General features: G+C 33.4%; 1 protein-coding gene across 3 annotated transcripts; it reads left to right on the top strand.

Moving 5' to 3' along the window:
• Positions 1-11,158: 11,158 nt before the first annotated feature.
• On the top strand, positions 11,159-20,068 carry LOC131047039 (potassium transporter 1). Of its 3 annotated transcripts, XM_059207860.1 has the most exons (9): positions 11,160-11,522; positions 12,351-12,594; positions 15,863-16,108; positions 16,878-16,928; positions 17,178-17,438; positions 17,565-17,617; positions 17,706-17,820; positions 17,955-18,209; positions 18,327-20,068. In XM_059207860.1, the coding sequence occupies exons 1-9, from the start codon at positions 11,490-11,492 to the stop codon at positions 19,382-19,384; spliced, it is 2,316 nt and encodes a 771-aa protein (XP_059063843.1). In that variant the 5' UTR covers positions 11,160-11,489; the 3' UTR covers positions 19,385-20,068. The 3 variants fall into 3 exon arrangements, with proteins under 3 accessions (XP_059063844.1, XP_059063843.1, XP_059063845.1); XM_059207861.1 differs by lacking the exon at positions 15,863-16,108 and having other exon boundaries at positions 11,159-11,522; XM_059207862.1 differs by lacking the exon at positions 12,351-12,594.
• The last annotated feature ends 3,606 nt before the right edge of the window (positions 20,069-23,674 follow it).

The following is a 23,674-nucleotide window of genomic DNA, read 5'->3' as shown; positions in this document are numbered from 1 at the left end:
TATTTGACCAGATGAAGATTTCCAATAATTTCAGGAAGATTACAATCAGGCATAATTCCAACCTGGATGCTGAAAGAGTAACATAACTAGGAATGAAGTTGTGGCAAGATTCCAGCCCTCCAAGTGCTGCACGTGGGAAGGAAAGTGGCTGCCAGGTACAGCCGTATGGTTGCCAAGTACACCCAATTGGTTAGAAACCCCAAACCCCACGCTGAACTCTGTCAGAATTGCTGAACCTCCAGAAAGAATGCCGTACAATCTCCAAGATGCTAATAGCTGCAAACAAATCCAAACCACTATATTGGGGGCTACGTCCCAAACAGGCAAGGCATTGGGGTTGGCGTCCCAGATGCTGAAAAGCTCTTCCAGAGCCAAATCTCAAATCCAAGATGTAAAATGTGTAAAAGATCATCATAGAATGAAGCTCCTATCCCCTTATAACCCCTCTCAATTGCAAATCGAACCCTAATTGTCTCCAAGTGGCGTGGTCTAGTGGAAATGTTATAATTTCTTATTTTAAAGTGGTCATGTTACTAGAAAATGACCTTTTTCCCCATAGACAGAAATCCGCTCACTGAATTGCCCTGAGACCAAAGAGAAAGATTTAAAGAATTTCAAGATCTTTCCAACGAGCTATCACACAATAGGATGCGCATCCAGATGAGACCAAAAATCCCCTTATTACTCCAAAATGGCTAACAACTTAGCCTTATTTAATTATTAAACGCTAACTTAGGAAATATTAAAAATATAACCCAAATAGCCACAAAATGCCCAACTAACATTACAAACCCTAAAATCATCCTGTCACCTGTCTGTGACTGAAGTCGGAAATCAAGGATTCACTGGTAGTCTCATCCCTAAAATCTAGGGATGTTCCTAAAATTTAGGAAACAAGCCCAATCTCTTTGAAACTGAAACCATCTAAAAGGTCATGAATAACCTCACGACTGGCAACTGTCACGACCTCCTAAAATTTAGGGATACCCCCTAAAATCTAGGAACTGCTCCAAACTGGCTCCAAATTGCCTGTAAAGCCAAAATCCAATCACTATATGCACTGAATGAGTCCCAATCAACCTCTGCTAGCCTATGAGACTCCAATGATAGGCCAACTCCTCCGTCTCCGATGTCCACTCTAGAAAGGGGACATGACAAAGAAGGTAGAAATTGTTGTAAGGATAAAGTTGTATATTTGTTAAATCATTTCAGGTATATGCCATGAATATAATGTTTTAGTGTTTAATTTGAATTGTTCAATATATAATTGATTTTTTTTTAATTTATTTATATTATTTTAGCATAATGTAATTTTGTAAGTGCAATCCTACTTGTGGATGAATTTATATAACTTGTCTTGTTTTCTTTATTCAAAATTCAAATACAACCACTCTAGAGTCAACCTTATGTGAAGTTATTTGTTATCATATCAATTTGCACAACCTAAATTTTAAATTAGAATGACTAATTGCATATGTTAATAGTAAGGATATAATTAGAGCATTACAATAGCATCTTTTAATTCAATTTGATGTGAAGCATTTAGGTTTAGAAAATTTTGTCTTAGGGATGGAACAAGAGAGATAGAGTGATCTAAAAATTCAAGATTAGCTAGAGGAAGTATGTTAACTCTGTGTTGCAATGGTTTAGGATGTAGGATTGTAAACTAGTGAGTGTTCTCATCCCTATTTGAACAAACAAAATTATTGATCAGTGCTATTTAATATCAAATGAGATATAAGCATAAGTTGTGTCATATGTGCAAGTGTAATGTTGTGGCCAAGACACTTACACAAATAAAATTATGTTAACTCTGTGTTGCAATGGTTTAGGATGTAGGATTGTAAACTAGTGAGTGTTCTCATCCCTATTTGAACAAACAAAATTATTGATCAGTGCTATTTAATATCAAATGAGATATAAGCATAAGTTGTGTCATATGTGCAAGTGTAATGTTGTGGCCAAGACACTTACACAAATACAATTTTTAATCCTCTACAAATACTTAATATTTGAGACAATAATCATACACACACACAAATATATATAATGATAAACAACATCAACAATTATAGAATTATTAAATTTCTATGTTCATATAAATGAAAACAACAAATCAAACCAATAAAATGCAACTAAAACTCACAATCAATGAAGCTTCAATTTTGACTTCTAAAAGAGATTGCTCTCTAGCCAAAGGATTTCATCCTATGATCTCCACACTCAAACACAAGTGCTCAATCAATTTTGGGGGAGGGGCTTGTGTAAATTAATAGATGATGCCCCATAAATGTATGTGGTTAACCTTTTATATACACCATAACAATTATAGTTTGGCTACAATGTGAGTTTGCATCTCCAAATTTGAACAATGATCTTGATAGGAAAATCCTACTTGGAAAAGTTATGGCGCCAAAACATGACTAATATTGACACTTGTTGATGGCCAAATTGATATATGCAACACATGCAAAATATGTTCACATCACCTCTCTTAAAAAGATGACAAGTCCTAATAACTACTATCTTCCTTTGTCCTATGAGTCAAGTCACAACTATGTTGTGCAAACTAGTGGACAATATGGTTGTTTGTTAAAGGGGTCTACTGGTTATATTTATGTCAAACTACACCGGTCTCTTAATCTACTCCTATTTTAACAAGGGTTGTAAATAAAGTTCAAAAGATAGGACAAGGCATGTAAGTAAAAGCAACTGGCATTCAATTTACCAATTCTATCTGTTAATCATCAAACAGATAATAAAATCATTAGTAACCAAATCTATTTAAATACAATATAAAATACTAACAATGCAAGGTTCAAAGGGTTCTTTCTAGATTTAAAGAAATACAACAATTTCAATTTCAATTACCATATCCACACACAAATCAGAATTAAAATGATAATATCACTTGTAAGCACGGTTTCTCTTTAACAATGACAATGCGAAATCAATAAAGGAAATACCAGCTACATGCAAGAAGCAATGTTGGAACTACAAAATTGATGAGTATGTGTCTTCAATAATCTCCAAAATCTTTATTACAAAGTTCTAGCTTAACTTCATTGGTAATTTCAATTTCATGGGCTCCAAAATACTTCTAAACTAAGCTAAAATGCAAAAGGATGAAATTGAAACAACTTGAAAAAGCAACTTTATCTATGGACATCTAGTTGTATCTTCAACCTTCAAACTTTTACAAATGATCCAAAGTTTACATTTTATAATGCTCAGAGAGTGAAAGAAAATTCATGCCCCAAAAACATGCAAACTTATTTAAGGTGAAACAATTTTGATAGAAATTATTTAGTTGGCTAAAAGTGTGACCACAAATTTGTGCTTTTACCCATACATATTTCAAAACTTTTGTACTTGGCATTGTTATGTTTTGTTACTTTATATTACATGAGTGATATCTTTGTTTACTCTACATATTAATAAGTTCCCTACAGGACTAAACAACAACCAACATAAACTTGAAAAATATACGTCATTAAATTTCATCAAAAAAGAGAAGGGGAAGCAAATATAACAAAACAAGACCAAGGGACACAAGAAATAATGAATAGTCCTAATATCTATAAAATTAATTAAATTAAAAATTGAGATATGACAACAAGTGCAACTAGTAGTATTATGTATGATGTGGTCTCCAATGACTAGACATCACCTAAGTATTGAGAATCCTAAATAGGTACGTGCCGAATCTAGAGAAAGAGCATTGCATTATGGTGAAGAGACTTTTTCAATATCTTAGACACACTAGTTTTTATTAGCCATTAGGGAGGATAAAATTTTAGGAGAACAATGGCTATATAATGATTTATGGACTCTAATTGAACTTGATGCATGGATAGTAGGAAATCTAGTAGTGGATATGTGTTTTTTGTTTAGTGGTCCGATTATTTGTATGAGAAAACAATGGGATTTGGTTTCTCTTTCAACTAGAAGTATATGGTAGCTACTCACACATGTAAGGAGGTAATCTAGTTTTACATATTGTGTTTAGACATCAACTTGAAGCAATATATGGTTATAATCTAGTGTGACAATCAAAATTTAATTATCTTAAAAAAAGTCAACATTCATGTATGAATGAATCACGTATGTGTAGTACCAATTTTGTGCATGACATGGTGGAGGATAAGAGAGTTATGTGTGAAAAGGTGGATGTGTCAATGATTGTTTCAAATGCTTTAATGAAACTTGTGAATGTATAGAAGTTTAAATGGTCCATGATGCCTTGTGTGTGTACCGAGTGAGAAACTATTCAGGCTATGCAACTAGGTATGTTGTACACTTTCCAAGTCCTAGATCTAGTCTAAATATTTAATATTTATAGTATTGTAAACAATGTGTCCATATAGAAAAGGATATCCCACTTGGATAGAATCTTAAGATTCTATTAATACTTTGTCCTTACGTGTATAAACAAGTGAGAGATAGTTAAGAAATGTGTCATTTTACTAAGTTGGGTTCTCGCAATTTTTGTCCTTAAGTTGTTATTGGGTATGCAAATCCCTTGTGCAATGTATAAACAAGTGAGAGAATGTTGAAAAAGGAGTTGTATATCTTTCTTTCTTTTTTTTAAGGTTGTGTTATACCTTGAAGTGGGACACGACACTTTGAGCACTATAAAAAAAATATATTCCCCAAAAATTGGACTAGGATTTTATTTATATTAATCCATTTAAATGTTTAGTAGTATAGCATTCATGAATTAGGTTTGGGAATATATTATAATTATTTTTATCTAAAGTATGATTATTAATCTAGTTACTCTGTTTTTATCGCTTGAGTCATATGTCCATATTATAATGTAGGACCAATAATCATCCCAAGCAGAATTTAAGACATTATACCAATTGTGCTTTATAATTAAGGTGTGTGATAGATTCCATAGTGCTCTTCTCATAATAAGATAAATGAGCTTACAATCCAGATAAAATCCTTATAATATATTACCATTCTTTATTTGTTTCAATACTAATTCTATTCATTAATTATGACAATAACTTAAATCCCTATATTATATCGTGTAAAGCAATTTAAATCTATGTATTAATCTATAATAAGTTTGAGCTAGCTAGCTTAACTTCATTTCTCTTAGGTTGTACCATAGATGATATTTTAAGAATTATTCATATTATATATTTACAATTCTATTGTAAAATTCTCTCGATTAAATTTGGATTGAAATTAATCAACCTTCTCTTATTATTATCCATCCTTTTAACTTGATTCATCATCCCTTTTTTAGCAATGTTCCTACTAACATTCTTGCCTTGTTAAACCTCAATTTCCTATCAATTTAATTTTTGACCTTATGGTTAAATGAATTAAGGTTTGCATTGATATTAATTTATTTACCTTTAACTTATGCCTCTTCTGCATGGCTTTAAGTTATTTACTAAGTACTAAGATCTAAATTATTAATCTAATCATTCTTTGTTCATTCAACTCCCTCATGAAGTTGGCCAGACCAACTTCAAACATGGATCTTTCATCATTTTGCCTGGTCCAAGAAAATCCATGAGATATTTCCCATGTAAAAACCCTTGTAGAGCCATCCGATAGCCACTTTTCAAATTTTCTTCTCCCAAGCTTCATAGTTACATTAACCTGCACATCAATGGTGTGAAAAATGGGTCTCCTTAGAGACTCAGTGAGAATTCTACTCGTAACACTGAACAAATTATCATTTCTAAATTTCCAAATGAGCCATAGAATTTCAACAGAGAAGATGAACTAGAAAATATTACAATTCTTCTTTAGGCTTTGAACATGATTAGTAATAATATCTAAAACAATAATATTTCTACCCATACAATTACCAAATAATCTTCGCACTTCTTTGGCAAAAAGGCATTCAAAAAAGATATGAGGAACAATTTCAGGAAGACAGAAAAAGAACAAATGTTGGGTTAACCATTAGGTTGCTTAGTAAACAACTTTTGGAGGATAAAGCGCCATACGAACATTCTCTTCTTTGGTTCAATTGGGTTTATCCAAAGGGAGTCAAAAACTTTGTGCCATCGGGCGAAGGTAAGACTCAAGTTCCAACAGGTGTTGGCATGAGAAAATATATCTTCATTATCAGCAAGCAGTTTATAAATTGATTTGGTCTTGATATTTAATAGCATAGATCCATCAATCCATCTAAAGGATATATATCTGCGACTGTTATCCACACAAACTTTAGGAAGGGAAATATAGTTACAAGTCAATTTGAGCACATAATAGGTTCTATACTGGGAGGTAGGGATGTCAAACTTCTGCATAATATCATTCCAACTCATTAGAGACCCATCTTTGATTATATTTGAGAATTTCTTATGGGCCCATAGTTTGGCTGAGCATCCTTGAAGCAAAGCCAAAGGCTTCCCATTATGTTCCAAATTCCACCAAATAGACTGTTCCCCACACACCTCATTATTTTCCCATATAATGCAATTATGGGAGATGAATTTCCTAACAATTTCCCAGGCTTTCCAAACCGATTTAAACACAACAAACCCAATAGGTTTAACATCAAATGATCCAGTAATAATATCACTGATTGATAGCCCTTTCCAAGAAGTATTTCTTTTAGGGACAAATTATGAAAGATTATGCCTTACAAGAATTTTCCAGGGTTCTTCCCCTTGCAAGGCCTTAATTATCCACTTAGTTGCCAGAGAAATTACGCGCTATCTTAGATCATTAAGTCCTAGACCACCATTACTCTTACTCATATTGCACCACTGCCATTTGACCTCATGAAACTTCTTACCTCCTTTCCCATCTGACCATAGAAATTCTTTTTTTGCTTATGGACATGACAGAACTGATAATTATTGAAAAGCCAAGGAGAGGCAAAGAAAGGCATGCCTAGATATCCTATCATAGGCTTTCTCAAAATCCAACAACAACATAATCACCTTCTGATTGGAGTTTAGTGTCCAATTCATCGCTTCCCAACATGTAAGGAGTTTTTGTAAGATGTATCTACCCTTGACAAAGCTTGTCTGGGTAGGATTAATCACTTTAGGGAGTATATTTTCCAATCTTCTAGCCAATGCTTTGGTAAAAATCTTGTAGGACACATTGAGTAATGCAATGGGGCACCAATTTTTGATAAGAGACCTATCTCCCTCCTTAGGAATTAGCTTGATAAGACCTCTATTAATTTCATTCCCCAGTGAGCCCTTGTCCACAACCTTCACATAGAGCAGACCTTACTTGTTGCTGAACCTATAATGCACCCATACCTTGATCTCATAATGTGGGGTAAATCTCTACTTTGGAATGATGGGCCTTTCGAATGGACTGCATGGTTGGAGATGATAAGGGATACCAACTCCCCGGATGGAGAATTTGTATTTGATTAATCTACTATTTTGATCCGTTTGTTTTGTATGTTCCATACTTAGTATAGACTCCATAATGAATTGATATTGTATGCAAAAATTTTGTGACACTATGGCAAACAATAGACTAGATTTTATCCTAGGGTAATATGTTGATCATGATCTTTCGAGCTCTTTGATTAAGCCTCATTTTATAATGTGATTGTATTATATTTAATAGAAAAAAAAAATATTAAACTAATTGATTATTTAAGATTACTTAATGATAGAGCTCAATCAAAGAGGAATGCTACAAATAGTGCTTTAAAATTGAATGAGGGTTGACTTCCATAGGTTTGACTACAAGTTGAATGATGAATGGGTGGAATTTTCTTCATTATTTTTAGTTCATCAAGAACTCAATTGGGAGTAAGAATACTTGACATTTGGGTTAAGTGCAAGTGTTGTACTCGAGGAGCTGATCTTGTTTTGTGTTATTTTTGTAAGTTGAAATGGTATTTACAAGGGATGATTCTATTAAAAAAATCCCTAGAATCTTGGGTGCATTATATGTGTAGAGATTTGAAGTCTCGTGGTGTAAATATTTGTTATGGTTTATGTTATTTGATCTAGTAAAATTGTGAGATATTATTTGGTGTTCACAAATGTAGGTTTTCTTGTAATCTCTAACAAAGAGTCCATTGGATTTTTCTAGAATTCTTGCATGTATTTCTATCTTATGCATTAAATCAAAGTGTCTATTTTGAGAAAATCATTATGTTAGAATGAATCTAATTTTTTGCATGGATTATTATTAGAAACTTATTAAATCTCTTGCGAGTGTTAGTTACAAGAACAATGTTCATTTATTGAACCCTTTATCCTTGACTACATCACACTAAGTATTTATTAATAGTAGAAATAACATGAGCCAATCTATCATGACATTATGAATCAATAACACTATCTATTAATTTAATATATATCATTGAAGAAATACCATAATCATCAACCATGAAAAAATTATATAAAGGAGAAGATAAAGCATATCCATGGATAACCCACACATCACCGAGGTCTCCATAAGATAAATGAACCATAGGCACTGGATCCAATGATGGAGAGGAATTATGTCACGAGTGATGGGAAGGATTACATCACCACAAAATATATCATCCTCAAGTATATCATTACCGGATAAGGAAAGTAACTTAAGTTAAAATCACTATCATGTGTCATAGAAGAAATGTGATTATTAGAAAGCTAGTGAGCAAAAAAAGTGAATGTATCTAATAAAGGAAAAATAATGATAAGTTCTATGAAGGATGAAAAGTCACTTGCACAATGAGATAATGCATTCATGTAATATGCACCACATTTTTGTGGTAGGACATGATCTCATGAAGGAACCAAAGATCAAATGTAATAAATTGCAAGAACACATTTAAATCCTTGATACATGCATGAATAGAAGAAAAGGTCAAAGTTTAATGAAAACATGAATATGAATTTTGTAATGCAAAGCACGCAAGGGGAGATTTGGAAAGGTTAAATCAACTAAGGGGAAAAATCCTTTATAAGGTACTAAATGTTAATTGAGTAGTCAAATAGAAAAAATAATAAGGTAATATGATCAAAAAATAAAAAAAAGTTTGCAAGAAAGAATAGGCATGGAAGATACATGTTCGCCAAAATATAGGGAGATAATTAACACTATATTAATTTAGATGTCTAAAGAAAGGATAATAGGTAAGTAATGTAGTTTGATCCTAACTTAATTTAAGTTGAGGTTGATTAAAAGAAAATAAAGATGCTCAATAATATAAAATAAAAATTAAGTAGAATGACCAAAATAGATTAGTGCTTACCTTAAAATTGATGCAATGATGATTTAACCATTGAGATGCTATAATAGAGAACTTGTATCTAAATCTAGAATTAAATTGGCATTAGAGGCTTGGGATGAACAAAATCTATAATTTTTGGAGGATGGAATGTGATTACATCATGATTTGGTCCAAGTTAAATGACCTATCTTGATTGATGCAATTTTATCTTCTATATAATTTTATTTTCATTACCTACAAAAGTACTTGCTTGAGTGTTATCTCTATTAATTAAACTAAGTGGTGCTAAGGAAAAAAATTGGGAGGCTATTGTTTACATAGGAATATGGAACTTTTTTGATGATTGTCAATCCCTGAGGATTGATTCACTAGAGAAACAAAGACTAGGACTCAATGAGAATCAAATGAAGCTCTTTAATGAAGCTATCTTGTGCTTTTGGGTTTCTATGTGATTATTAAAAAGAACTAAAGTGGTATTTTAAATGCACAAATTCTCTAAAACACTATTTAAGATCTGGACCTTTTAGAAGCAAGGGCTACTTAAGAAGATAAACATGTGTTTACAAAATGGTTAATTCTAAAAGACTCTCTTAAAGACATAAATATGTGTGTAAAGTGGTGTAAAACATAAAGATGAAAGAGTAAACTATTTTCTATCTATTGAATTTTCTCCACTACAATAATATTATTAAAAAAAATCACATACACTTAAACATGAACAATAAATAGATATTTGTCTAAGATAAATAAATAGATAATACCTAAATAATAATAATAAATTTAAATGTAAAACAACCAAATAGATAATACCTAGAAAAAACATTAGACATTATAAATAAATTTGAGTCATACTTGAGACAAACTAATATGATTCCAATTTATAGATGAAACTTGGACATATTGAAAACCTAAACGTAATGAAAACTTCAATGTAAAACTATCACATAGATAATACCTAAAGAAAAATAAATACAAACATTAAGACAATATTTACACCAGTCTTTAAAATGTCGATTTAATTATAGATAATTTAAATATTTTAGTATTACAATACAAAATACTATAGGCATATATTGTGCTAAATTCTTCTGCTTTATGAATTAAAACATCCTCACAAACATAGTAATTTCATACAATATATTTTTCTCTATTGTAGAAGATTTGGACTATGCCATTAAACCAAATACCCTTCAAGCAAAAGCCAAATAAAAATATCCTCACAAACACATGAATTTCATTAAATATATAAAATCTTGATTTTTATTTTTATTTTTTGTATTGGAGAAGATTTGAACATGGACTATGCCATTAAATCAAATGTCCTTCAAGCAAATGTCAAATAAATAGAGAAATCCTATGTATGCTTAACTTATTCTAAATGACATCCATCATTGAATGAATGCTTTTAATAACGTCCACAAGGTCAAACAATCTATGAGACCCACAAGTAGCCAGCAAAGAAAAAGCATGCAAAGCTCAAATCATTGTGCCTAAATCTTGAATCTACTGTGTCGACTCTAATTGTTATCTTTTCTTCTTCAAACAGATTATGTTTATATTTAGTGTCTTAATATAATTGACTTGAATATCTTTGTAGAACACTCCATGATGTAATGCCACTCTAACTCCACCACTCCTTGAATGCAATTTCTACATCTTCTATCTGCCCACTCCTCTTTAGATATCTGAATTGATGTGAACTGCTCACAAAATTTTCTTGTAACTGACACGTGGCCACCCATCCATGTGGAAGCCCAAGAGCAATCACTTTCACTTTTACCCCCTAAAAACCCGGGGACCGCAACTAGGGAAAAACCGCGACCAGAGTCCACAGAATCTCCGGGAATATTCACAACATGATAACTGGTGGGGCCCGCTGGCTGCGTCTCGTACATTCTGCACAGGCCACGTGAGAGATGAGGCACTATAAATATTATTCCCCATTCCATCAACGTTTTTGTCTCCTCCTAGCTACTCTCGAACAAATCATGCCTCAAACATCTCAACAACACACACACACACACAATTCCTGCGCGGTTCTGATTCTTCCTTTTAATCTTTCCCCGCCGGGACAATTTGTCGTGAATTTTGTTCTGTGACAGGATTTCTGTCACATCGTGCTCCTAGTCACTTCGCACTCGCTGAAATGATCCATCCATTCTTTATAATATGATTCTCGTAGTTACCGCCCAGAGAGTAGAGGAAAAGAAATTGTCCGTTACTGGACACTGCAGCAGTTTGGTGTACTAAGATCACATTTTTCACAGCTTCTCCAGTTGCAAAGAATTCTCGGTCTTTTCTCTAATTTTCTGATATGGATGCGGAGGCGAGCGGTTCTGCCACCAAGGTTTTTATTTTTCCTGTCATTTTTTTTCCTGTACTATGTCAGATGTTTTAGTAACGCTCGTCAGATGTTTCTCCGGAATTTGTTTTGCTTTACTTAGCTGTTTGGAATAAATAAAATTGAAACGTTCAGGATTTTGTATTTAAATTAGATTTTGCTCTTAGTTTTGCTTTGCTTGCTCTCGATCCGATTTACGGACGCTTTTCCTACAAGTTTGAGTTATATGAGTGGAATGTCGCATCTTTTGTCAAAGAATTTGAATTTAACTATTTTGGGAATTAATAAACTTGAAATTTTCAAGTTCTAAATATATGATCGCGTTCAATTTTTTTTATAAAGTTTATATAAAGTTTCCACAACCTATGAAGATGAGCTAAATTGCTTCTGAAATATACTTAATGCGTAAGTTTTCATTTTATCGATGATTGGATCACACGGGATTTTTTCTTTAAAATGATGAAAAAAAATTTACATTTCAGAATATTACAGTTGAGATTATTGATTTTTAGAAAATTTAAGTAAATTTTTACAAATCTTAACTAGAAATTAATAAAATTTAACATATTGGGGCATATTAAATGTGGTAAGATTTTATAAAATTATCAGAAATTCATTAAAATTAACACGTTCAAGCTTGGATTCTAGAACTTATACGTTTGCCTATTTTTAGAAATTTTTAAAATAAAATGGACAAATTGAAGTTTTGATGTCAAATATTGGAGTATCGAAAATTAAAAAGGCTGAAATTATTATTATAAATACTTCTTTTTAAAGATTTCTTGAACCAGATTTACGTGTTGGCTTACGTATATATTCAAATTCTTATTTCAGCGCAGCGAAGTTAGTTCACGCAAGAATGTGTTGACATTAGCTTACCAAAGCTTAGGCATAGTTTACGGAGACCTGAGCACTTCGCCACTTTATGTTTATAAGAGTACCTTTTCAGGCAAATTGAAACTCCACGAGAATGATGACGAGATTTTGGGAGTTCTGTCTTTCATTTTCTGGACTTTCACGCTTATTCCCCTCTTTAAATACATCTTCATAGTCTTGACTGCAGACGATAATGGTGAAGGTATGCACTTTCCAATTTTTTTATTAAAGAGGAAAGAACGTCATGTTGCTTTTTAAAAGTGTTCATTAATTCTGCATTTACTGAGTTTTCTATTGGGTTTCGACTTGTAAGTTCAAAATAACAGTTTTTTAACAGGAAAATGGCACACCAAAAATAAGTTAAAATGTATGAAATATAGATAAATTATATATTAATAATTAATAATTTTTTATCAGCAAACCAAAAAAAACCTCATCAAATTTAATAAAAAAACTTGAAAAATAAATTAAACACGTAACATGTTCTACAAATATATGATATTATTAAAGTTGTAATTTAAAAAATTAAATCATTAATAACAAAATTATATATAAAATATAATTACTATGTCAAGCAAAAATTTATATTTAATCTCAATATCAATTAGACATGGGCAAGTAGCATCGAGTTAAAATAATTTTTGGTTGTGAAATATTTTTATTCGGAGGAAATTTATCCCAAAAAAAATTGTCATGGAAGATTTTTAGAATTTATTTATAATTCCATTTTTGAAAATTTTTATCTGACCGAAATTTACCTGAAATCCTTTCAGTTGCTGTAAATTACATTCTATTAAAATCCACTTGAAGCTCCTTTCCGTTAAAAAAATTTATGTTCAGCCAAAATTCATTTGGAATATCTTCTCATGAAAGATTTCTGCTAGACCAAAATTCACTTGGGGCAGTTTTAGGCTATTAAACATTTTTGTTTCACCTAAATCCACGTGAAACACCTTTCTGTTATAAAAGATTTCTGTCAAAACAAACTTAACATTGATCACCTTTTTGCTATGAAATATTTATTCCCTACTCAAGTTTACTAGAAACACCTTTCAGCTATCAAAATCTTGTATGCATTTGTTTCCCCAAAGTTACTTGGAAACAATTTTCAATTAAGCAGAATTACGAATTCTGTAAAAATTCACTTGACACACCGTTTAGCTGTTAAAAATTTCAATTCTGCCAAAATTCACTCGGAACTTCTAGTAGGGGTACAGATTTTGGAGTATGTAAAAAGCAGCTAGCCAATTTGTTTTGTGAGGTTCCCTTTGCCAAAAAAGGAGAGCTTTTTCACCTGACTAATGTTCAAATTTTGTAGTTCGATTTCGACTTCATAACCAAACTCAGGTCTAAAGTCTAATTTGTTACGTCGTTGGAGAGTTTTAGGCTGAAGACTATAATTTTTATATTAATCATAAACTGCCATATTAAATTGTCTCTATAAAACTGTTGTCCTACAAAGTAAAGCTCTAATTTCCAAAATTTAGAAATCAGTGTTTGCTAGTGAAATGAAACTTCAAACAAAGCAGACACTAAAATACCTCTCGTCTATCACTGCTAAACTAATTCAGATAAAAAGCAAAATGCAGAAGACCGCAAAATAAGGTAGAAAGAAAATGCAACTCACAATAATTATCTATTGAAAAAGCTCTAGCTGTTTCTATACTAACTTTCCATCTAACATGCATAGCTAATAATACTTGATATCAAAGTCCCCCGTAGGCTTCTGCGCATTGTCTTATATCTCCAAACTCTCCATTGTGCTAACGTGCATTGCTGGAAACATACAATGGAAGAGTCCCCTCCAGGCTGTAGCCTAAAGGCAGCGAATCCCTCTTTCCTCCAAATCTAAGGCTTTATTTGAAAGGAATTCCCTACCATATATTTTGAGGACAGATCATCCATTTGCATCAAATAACCATTCCCTTTATTGCAGGTAACTGCTGGTACGTATTTACTGCTGCCGACTATTCAGCTAGTCCCTATCTAGTTACCACTTCCACATTCTCGAATCCTCTACTAGGCACATGAAAGACTCCTAATTCAATTCTAACTCTTCAAAATGGCATTTTTGTACAGTAGCAGTTGTTTCCCACAAGATATAGTTATTATAAACTACTTCTAAACATAGCAAATACAGTTAAACTTGCCTCCTACTCTTTGGAATCAGTCTAACGTGACTCTTGATTTTGAGGAATCAGTTTACATCGGAACACCATTAACAAGATGGTGTACCAACTATCTAAGCTCCCTCTTCAAGAGAAATTGGTCTGTGGTCTCCCTTTGGATAATGCGGGACCCAAGTTGAATTCACAAGTTCTCCAGGTCTCAGGACTGGATTGAATTCACAAGTTCTCCAGGTCTCAGGACTGGATTCAGTAAACTTCAAAATTATAGAAATTTTGGAGTAAACCATGTAGTGATTTTTGAATTAACATTTTGGATCACAATCTATTATCCATTTGGCTAGTTTTGTAGGTGATCATGGTGATCAGGGAGTGTGATCCCAAGTATTGATTCAAATATCAATACACAGTATACTCCTAAGGCTTAAAAATATAATTTCATTTTTTGTTTTCTCATTAATTTTTACCACATGGTTTAGTCGACTTTTTCATTGACACAAATATTATATATTGGAACCAAGCATGTAGAAAGTAAGTTGATTTTAATTGCCTGCTACGATTCTGGAAGTCTAATAGCAGGGAAACTTTCTATCAGCTATGATTAAATTCTGGGGTATTTGATTGGTTTATGATATCCTGAAGACTTAGACAATGTACTCACAATGTTTTTTAATTATTATTATTGGTATGTGGATTTGGTCTTTGTGACCTAACACCCCATTACAATCAAACTGCAGGGATAACTTTTAACAAGTGGGAATACTCCTTACAACTGTGGGGACACCACTTACAACTTGAATTGCAGGGATACCACTGGAACACACACACCAGGCCCTGAGATGTCACTCTGGGGGATTTGAACTTGGGTCTCCATCTTCAGAACTCTTTGGGGGATTTGAACTTGGGTCTCCATCTTCAGAACTCTTTGTCTCTTGCCATTTGAGCACAACCCCTTTGACAATGTACTCATTTGAGCACAACCCCTTTAACAATGTAATCAAAATGTTAAACATTAAACTGCAAAGATAATTTACACTTCAAAAATTCTGAAAGATAGAAAGAAATCAGTCAAAATTATGTCAATGAGAATCAATATATTTGTTGTTGCTGGCTTGTTAATGTACAATTTAATCGATTAACATTAAGGATTGTCGACACTAAAAGGCAACTTCCTTGAGACGGCTATTGGCTGCACTAGTATTTTACAGAATGGCTATCAGAGGGCAGTTGCTAAAGAGAATGAACTAAACTATAGAACAACCATACTTTCTTTGAACTTGGAATTGATACAATTATGGTTAAGCCTCGTGGATGTTATACATTGATTATGTATTGGCTCTGCAGGTGGCACTTTTGCCCTCTATTCGTTACTTTGTAGGCATGCTAAAATGAGCCTTCTTCCCAACCAACAACCAGCAGACGAACAACTCTCTACTTACAAGTTGATGAGACCTTGTGAAACATCTCAAAGCTCAGCAGTTAAGGCATTCTTTGAAAAACATCTGAGATTTCGAATTTTCCTCCTGGTTGTAGTTCTGCTTGGAACCTGTATGGTCATTGGAGATGGAGTGCTTACGCCTGCAATATCAGGTGCAAAATATCTAGTTTTTAGTATTCTTTCAAATCACTTGAATATGCAACCTTGGAGACATGTAATGCTGTTCGACATAAATTTTGAATCAGATATTGCAATCTTCCTCACAATATGTTATTTTATGAATATTTCTGGACAGCGGACATAAGACAATGTACCTACAATATTTTTATGAAAATCATAAAAATATTGTAGGTACATTTGTTTCTATACAAATTTTTCTTGAATATTTTATGAATATTTCTGGACAGCGGACATAGGCAATGTACCTACAATATTTTTATGATTTTGAATAACATTTGTATTCATGGGAGGTAGCATTCAGGTTGCTTGAATATCTCTTTGCCAATTTCAATTGTTTCAAAATACATTTATTATACCTGCTTGTTTCCTTTTGGATCAACACAAACATTGTTAATCAAGGTCTACACAACGTCTAATGATCAATTTGCTTTCATGGAATTTATTTACAATTACTATGCTACCAACCAATATGTCTTTCTTGCAGAAGAGGTTGTCGTGGCATTTAAGAACATTCGTTTACACTAAAGCAATAGCTTGGTTTGGAACGAACTTGATTTAGAAATACTTTGGAATTCGCCTAATGAGAATGCATTAGCTTCAAATATTTTTCTTGAATCCATTTTATAAGAACAATGAAATATATTCTCCAAACAATTTTTTTAATATTGGCTTGAACTGAATAACTGCCATTGGGTACAGAGATTTTCTAATAGACCATCATGTATTTTGTGGATTTTGCAGTTCTTTCAGCTGTGTCGGGTGTTAACATCAAAATTCATAATTTACATGAGAGTAAGTGGGCATACACTTTGATCCTATCATTTTCACAATTTCCCACCTACTAGAATTAAATGAAAATCCTTAATGATCTTCTGCACCCAGTTGTGTCATTGGATCCTGAATTTTGTCTCCATCCTTGACATTTGAAAATGATTTTTCAGCGAATTGTCACTGCATGATATTGCCATGCCCTTTGTTCTTTAGAGCTCATATTTAAGTAAATTTTCATCTCTGACTTTAATTGATTTTAAATTTTTACAGATTGCATTGTTGCCATTGCCTGTGTAATTTTAATGGGCCTATTTGCTCTACAACACTATGGAACAGAAAGGGTTGCTTTTCTATTTGCACCTATTGTGATTACTTGGCTCATCTGTATAAGTGGAGTTGGTATCTATAATATAATACACTGGAACCCAAAAATATTCCGAGCAATCTCTCCCTATTACATGTACAAGTTACTCAAGAAAACAGGCATGGAAGGATGGGTGTCACTCGGAGGTGTGGTACTGTGCATCACAGGTTGGTTCCTATTTCTGTTTTGAATCTGCCAAAGCATGTGACCGAGACCTCTTTTGAATCTCATGGGTGTTAAAGTACCATAAACTATGAGTAACCTCACTCAAAATGTCCATGACTGGTTGGCAGGTGCTGAGACTATGTTTGCTGATCTGGGGCATTTTTCCCAGCTATCTATTAAGGTTAGTGAATGTTCTGTCAGGAACCTGAGAAACTATGTGCATCCACTTCCCCATTTCAATGCACTGAATGTTTAGAATGTTATGGCAGATGGCATTCACGGGACTGGTGTATCCTTGTTTAATTCTTGCATACATGGGTGAAGCAGCTTTTCTTTCCAAACACAAGTGGGACTTACAAAGAAGCTTTTACAAGGCCATTCCAGGAAAGCATAGAATGTCCATTTGTATTGTTTCTCTAAGTCAGTAGGAATAGATGTTTAGCATTTCAGAAACATATTCAAAATATCTTACAAATTTTGTCCAGATAGAGTTTGAATTGACAATGCTTTTCCTGCAGAAGCAGTATTTTGGCCAGTCTTTGTAGTGGCTACACTGGCATCAGTAGTAGCAAGTCAAGCAGTCATCTCAGCAACCTTTTCTATTATTAGTCAAAGTTCTGCTCTCAGCTGTTTTCCCCGAGTGAAAATTGTCCACACCTCCAATCAAATATATGGGCGGATATACATTCCGGAAGTAAACTGGATACTTATGTGTCTGTGTCTTGCAGTCACAATTGGCTTCAGAGATACAAATAAGATTGGCCATGCCTGTGGTAAGCATCTGAACCTCTTCCTTGAGCTTTTCTTAACTCATTTAAAATCGAATCTTTGACTACCAACAGATCAAGCAGAGATCCACAGTTGATAAAATTGTCACTACTGTTCTGCAGGACTGGCTGTTATTACTGTCATGTTTGTAACAACTTGCTTGATGTCTTTGGTGATTATCATTGTATGGAAGAAAAACATTCTCACAGCTCTATCCTTCTTGATTGTCTTTGGATCTATTGAACTCCTATACATCTCGGCATGCCTGTACAAAGTTCCTGAGGGGGGTTGGGTTCCTGTCGTACTCTCCTTGACCTTCATGGCCATCATGTATATCTGGCACTATGGAACATTGAAGAAGTATGAATTTGATTCACAAAACAAGGTTTCCATGAGAAGGATATTGAGTTCAGGACCAAGTCTTGGGATGGTGCGGGTCCCTGGAATTGGGCTAATATACACTGACTTAGTAACAGGAATACCTGCTATCTTTGGTCATTTTGTGACAAATTTGCCAGCATTTCACAAAGTGCTTGTGTTTGTATGCATCAAATCAGTTCAAGTTCCTTATGTTCCTTCTGAAGAACGTTACTTGATAGGTAGAATAGGCCCAAAAGAATACCGGATGTTCCGGTGCATAGTTAGATATGGTTACAAGGAGGTTCTTCAGGACAACTATGATTTTGAAAATCAGTTAATTGTCAAAATTAGTGAATTTATACAGATGGATTTCGAAGAAAATTGTATTGAATATGACACTGACACATATGAAAATGATATGGTGAGAGTGGTAAGACCGGTAGAGTCTGTAATAAAGATGATTTTATCAGATCAAGAGGAAAATTCCATACTTTCACTACATAAAAGTCCTGAAAGCTTACCCAATGAAAATGCTCTTACAGTGAGGAAAAAACAAGTCAAATTTGACTTTAGGAAGAGTCCCAAGTTAGATTGCACAATCAGGAAAGAGCTTATGGATCTTATCGAAGCCAAGGAAGCAGGTGCTGCATACATTTTAGGACACTCACAAGTGAAGGCCAAAAACTCATCCTCAATATTGAAAAAATTTGTGATTGATGTTGCATATTCATTTCTCCGTAAGAATTGTAGAGGGCCAAATGTTGCATTGAGCATCCCTCACATTTCACTCATTGAGGTGGGTATGATTTACTATATCTGAGAAAAACTTTAAAACATAGGCTGGCAAAGAAAACCCATCAAATACCTCATGCCAATAAGTTCAGCAAAGCTATCCTGTACCTTATTTATTCTGGTCAGAGACCTGGCCTTGTTGAGATATTTTGCTAGAAAACAGTTGCATAAAAAAAGGCATCTGGTCATGTTCTGCAGTTCAAGAAGCCAGTGAGAGAACAGAGTGATATCAATTCCATAAGCACGACCAGAGAAAGCTTTCTTACTAAAAAATGAAATGTTCATACTTCACAGTGTCCCTACTTCTAGTGACACGTATTTATTTGTTTTTCACAGATAATAGTTTGAGTTATTTCTGTTCATGAAGAGAGGGCAATACAGAAACTTTAATGCTGCAACTTTACATTATGCAGCAAATGGGCTTCTGAGAAACCTTTCTTCTGAGATATAGATATAGTGAAAGTTGGACTCTATTATGATGCATCATATTGCTCAAGGCAGACTCTTGTCTGTTGCAAATGATGCATCATATTGTTTTTTGTTCAAGACAAATTGCTTAATTCATAAATTAAGTACATCTCAGGCTTCTCTCTTTCTGATCATTCGACTGAATGCTTCATGAGTAATAAATATGCATGATTTGTAGCTCATCAAAACATGTATTAGATACAGCAGTTTTTCTGAAGCAAATAAAACTTTTTCCCATCTGACAGGATAGTCTAGTACATTTCCTTAATATTTTGAATGGCCTCAATGGCACTGAATTTATCTGCACTAAAGTATGTCTTCCTGTGTCTGAGCATTTTCAATAAATCAAGATTGACAAGGCATGTTGCATGGAAAAATGACACATACCTGAGATCTTTCTAAACATGAAAAAATAGCATAGCTGGAAAAAATTTCTTTTTATTTACAATTTGTAATTAGACAAAAGAGATTGCTGATCTCAATTTACAAATAGGATCACATAGAGAAATGCAATGAAACAGAAGTTTTCTATTTTATAAATTTGATAGGCCTTGTTGGATGTCTTAGGAAATTGTAAAAGTCAGTCAACACTGTCATCAAATTCAGCTTCAAAATTTAGTTCAAAATTTAGTTCAAGAGAAAGCTAAGAGGAACACTATAGTTTGTCAAGGTGTATTTGAAAGAGTCATAGAAAAAGGAAAGCCAGCAAACAGATTTTCACTCCAAGAAACACAAAGACGTCAAAAATTAAGCTACTACAATCTAATTAAAAATTTAACTGGCTAAGAATAAGTGTTCTCATCATGGGTGGCCAGTACCGATGCAAAAATTGTAAATGGAAATGGTATTGATGAAAATGCTTCGATAGACATCTGTTCATGCCACATGCTGTGTGCTTTCAAGTTACCTAATAGACTGTCAGTAGAAGATATGTGTTGCTACAAGTATAAAGAAGTGAAGACATTGAGATTAAAAATGTTAAAGTTGAGAACTCATAGAAACAAGTGAAGATTTGATCTTTGGACAGACATTGCAGGCAAATGCTGGATGGTGGGGGTAAACGAGCAACACAGTTATTACCCCTGCTATAGGTACAATCAAGAATTCACAGAAACAAGCGAGGATTTGATCTTTAGATAGACATCACAGGCAAATGCTGGATAGTCGGGGTGGATGAGCAACACAGTTATTAATCCTGCCAGCTAAACTACAAGCTACATGTATATTTGTTAATTACTAGTTAAAAACACATAATTACAAATTTACAATACTCTTCTAAGAGAAAAAATAATAAAACAAAATAAAAAACTGTAATAAACCCAACAAGAACACAAAAGTATAAATGAAAAGTTAAAGACTTAAAAGAAGGGAGTTGAATTGATGGGAGAAAAAACCCTCATGTCTTATGATAATAAGTTGTTTTTCCTGCAACAATGGACCAATTTCTCTGCAGCAATACAGTATAATAGACATAACAGTAGCATTGCAATAACAGGCATCTATTTAGATATAACAGCAATAGATTACTTACTACAGTATTAGGACTCAGCTATTCAATAGTAATATCAGCAACAATAAGTGTCCATATGATAAATAATCGACATGGATATTCAATAGTACCATTTATTAACACAAGATATACATTCAACAGCTTGTTACACAAGTTCTTTGCTTAATTTAACAACATTTGAAGCTCCAGAACCTGTAATCCACATGGATATTCCATAGTATGTTTATCAACACAAATTCTATGTTCAACTCCTCGTTGCTCACAATTTCTTTGCTTAATTGAACAACATTTGAGGCTCCAAATTATGATCTTCCTAAAGCTCTGACTGATATTTAGGGAGTGATGTACATGCTGATTGACCCATTATCTATTTGTGTTCTATAGTGAGCGTGAATGAGCAAAACGGTTATTAATTAACCCTGCTAGTTAAACCACAAGCTACATGTATATTTGTTATATATTCATATAAAATGCATAATGACAATACTCTTAAGAGAAAAAAAGACACAATAAAACAAAATTAAAAACTGCAAACCCAACACAAACACGAGTATCAATGAAAAGCTAAGACTTCAAAGAGGGGATTTGAAATTGATAAGAAAAAGACCCTCTTGTCTTATAATAATAAGTTGTTTTTTCTGCAAAAATGGACTGGTTTCTCTGCAGCAATACAGTATAATAGAATCATAGATATAACAGCAGCATTGCAATAGCAAAAATCTATTAATTTAGATATAACAGCAATAGATTTATTACTACAGAGGTAGGACTCGGCTATTCAATAGTAATTTCAGCAACTAGAAGTGTCTATGATAAATAATCGACATGGCTATTCCATATTATGATTTATTAACATGAGTTCCATATTCAACACCTTGTTGCTCACAAGTTCTTTGCTTAATTGAACAACATTTGAGGCTACAGAAACCATTATCCACGTAGATATTCCATACTACGCTTATCAACACAAATTCTATGTTCGACACCTTGGTGCTCACAAGTTCTTTGCTTAATTGAACATTATTTGAGGCTCCAAATGATGACCTTCCTACAGCTGACTGATTTTTTTAGGAGTGATGGCCATGCCAATTCACCTATTATCTACTTGTGTTCTATATGTCAGCAACTTGCAAGGAAATACATGAAAGCAACATCACTTAAAATTTAAGATGACAGTATTTACCAAGGAGAAACCCAATTAAAAAAAGAAAAAAACTCTAGAAAACATAGGAAAGTACAGCAACATAAATTGCTAAAATCTCTACTATAAGTAGAATTTAAATGCAATTTTCAAATGAGATTCTGATTCTCTATCCCTCCATGCCTCTAAAGCATCTTGCGAATACCTAAATGGTAATGTACAGCAACCTAAATTGCCAAAACCTCTACTATAAGTTGAATTGAAATGCAATTTTCAAACAAGCTTCTGACTCTCTATCCATCCATGCCTCTAAAGCATCTAACAAATACCCAAATGGTATATATATCCCTAAAGATGTGTCAAACAAGCTTCCAACTCTATGCCTCTAAAGCATCTTGTATATACCCACATGATATATTTGTCCCAAGGATGAGCACAAGAGTCAACATGAGGAACTGGAACGTCTCCCATACAGAAAGATATAAGAATCAATTCAACTCACTGGAAGAGTTTTGGCACTGCCATTTTGTTGTATATGATACCATTTAATCGGCAATCAAATATATCTGCTGAACCTGCTCCTATCCATGACAAACTCACCAGCTGCCAAAATGGTAACTACAATTTACACTCAACCAAAAATGTCACTATTAAACAAATATTCCACTTCTTCATCTCTTCTGATCTGTGATTCTATTCTGAAACTGACAGGATGGCTAATCATTCAACCAATTGAATCTGAATATATATCCAATCAAATTCATATCACTATATGATGGTGTAATCAAGACTTCTAAGGACTCCCTAGCCTAGTGAACAAACATGAAATAAGTGTAGCACTATAGCATAGCTCAAAGAGGCAATCTTATGAAACAGTGAGGGATTACTCCAAACAAAGGGGAATGAATTGATTCTTTCTATATCAAACAAATGACCATAAACTAAAAAGATCACAACTTGCCCAAAATATAAAGCGCTATGGCAACAATTGCCTATTTATTGTTAATATCACACTAAATCTCTTTCTTGTTCTACATGCAAGGCATTTATCATTTGTAAAGTACAATTCAATCACATAAAGGCTAACCTCTTAACTACGAGAAAACAATAAATAACTGAAATTTTAAATAACCCTAACCTCTTATGTAATAGAAAATATAAATAGCATTGTAGAGAATGTGAAGTAAGGCTTCATGAGC

Source organism: Cryptomeria japonica, chromosome 7 (genome assembly GCF_030272615.1).
Source record: "Cryptomeria japonica chromosome 7, Sugi_1.0, whole genome shotgun sequence".
NCBI classification, from domain to species: Eukaryota; Viridiplantae; Streptophyta; class Pinopsida; order Cupressales; family Cupressaceae; genus Cryptomeria; species Cryptomeria japonica.
The sequence above is the reverse complement of the archived record's forward strand: the minus strand, read 5'-3'. Positions and strand labels throughout refer to the sequence as shown.

Excerpts from the sequence above, each read along its gene's own strand:
- LOC131047039 (XM_059207860.1), top strand. The coding sequence starts at position 11,490 with ATGGATGCGGAGGCGAGCGGTTCTGCCACCAAG. Across the intron at positions 11,523-12,350 it reads CGAGCGGTTCTGCCACCAAG|CGCAGCGAAGTTAGTTCACG; the intron begins GTTTTTATTTTT and ends TTCTTATTTCAG. Across the intron at positions 18,210-18,326 it reads TAAGATTGGCCATGCCTGTG|GACTGGCTGTTATTACTGTC; the intron begins GTAAGCATCTGA and ends ACTGTTCTGCAG.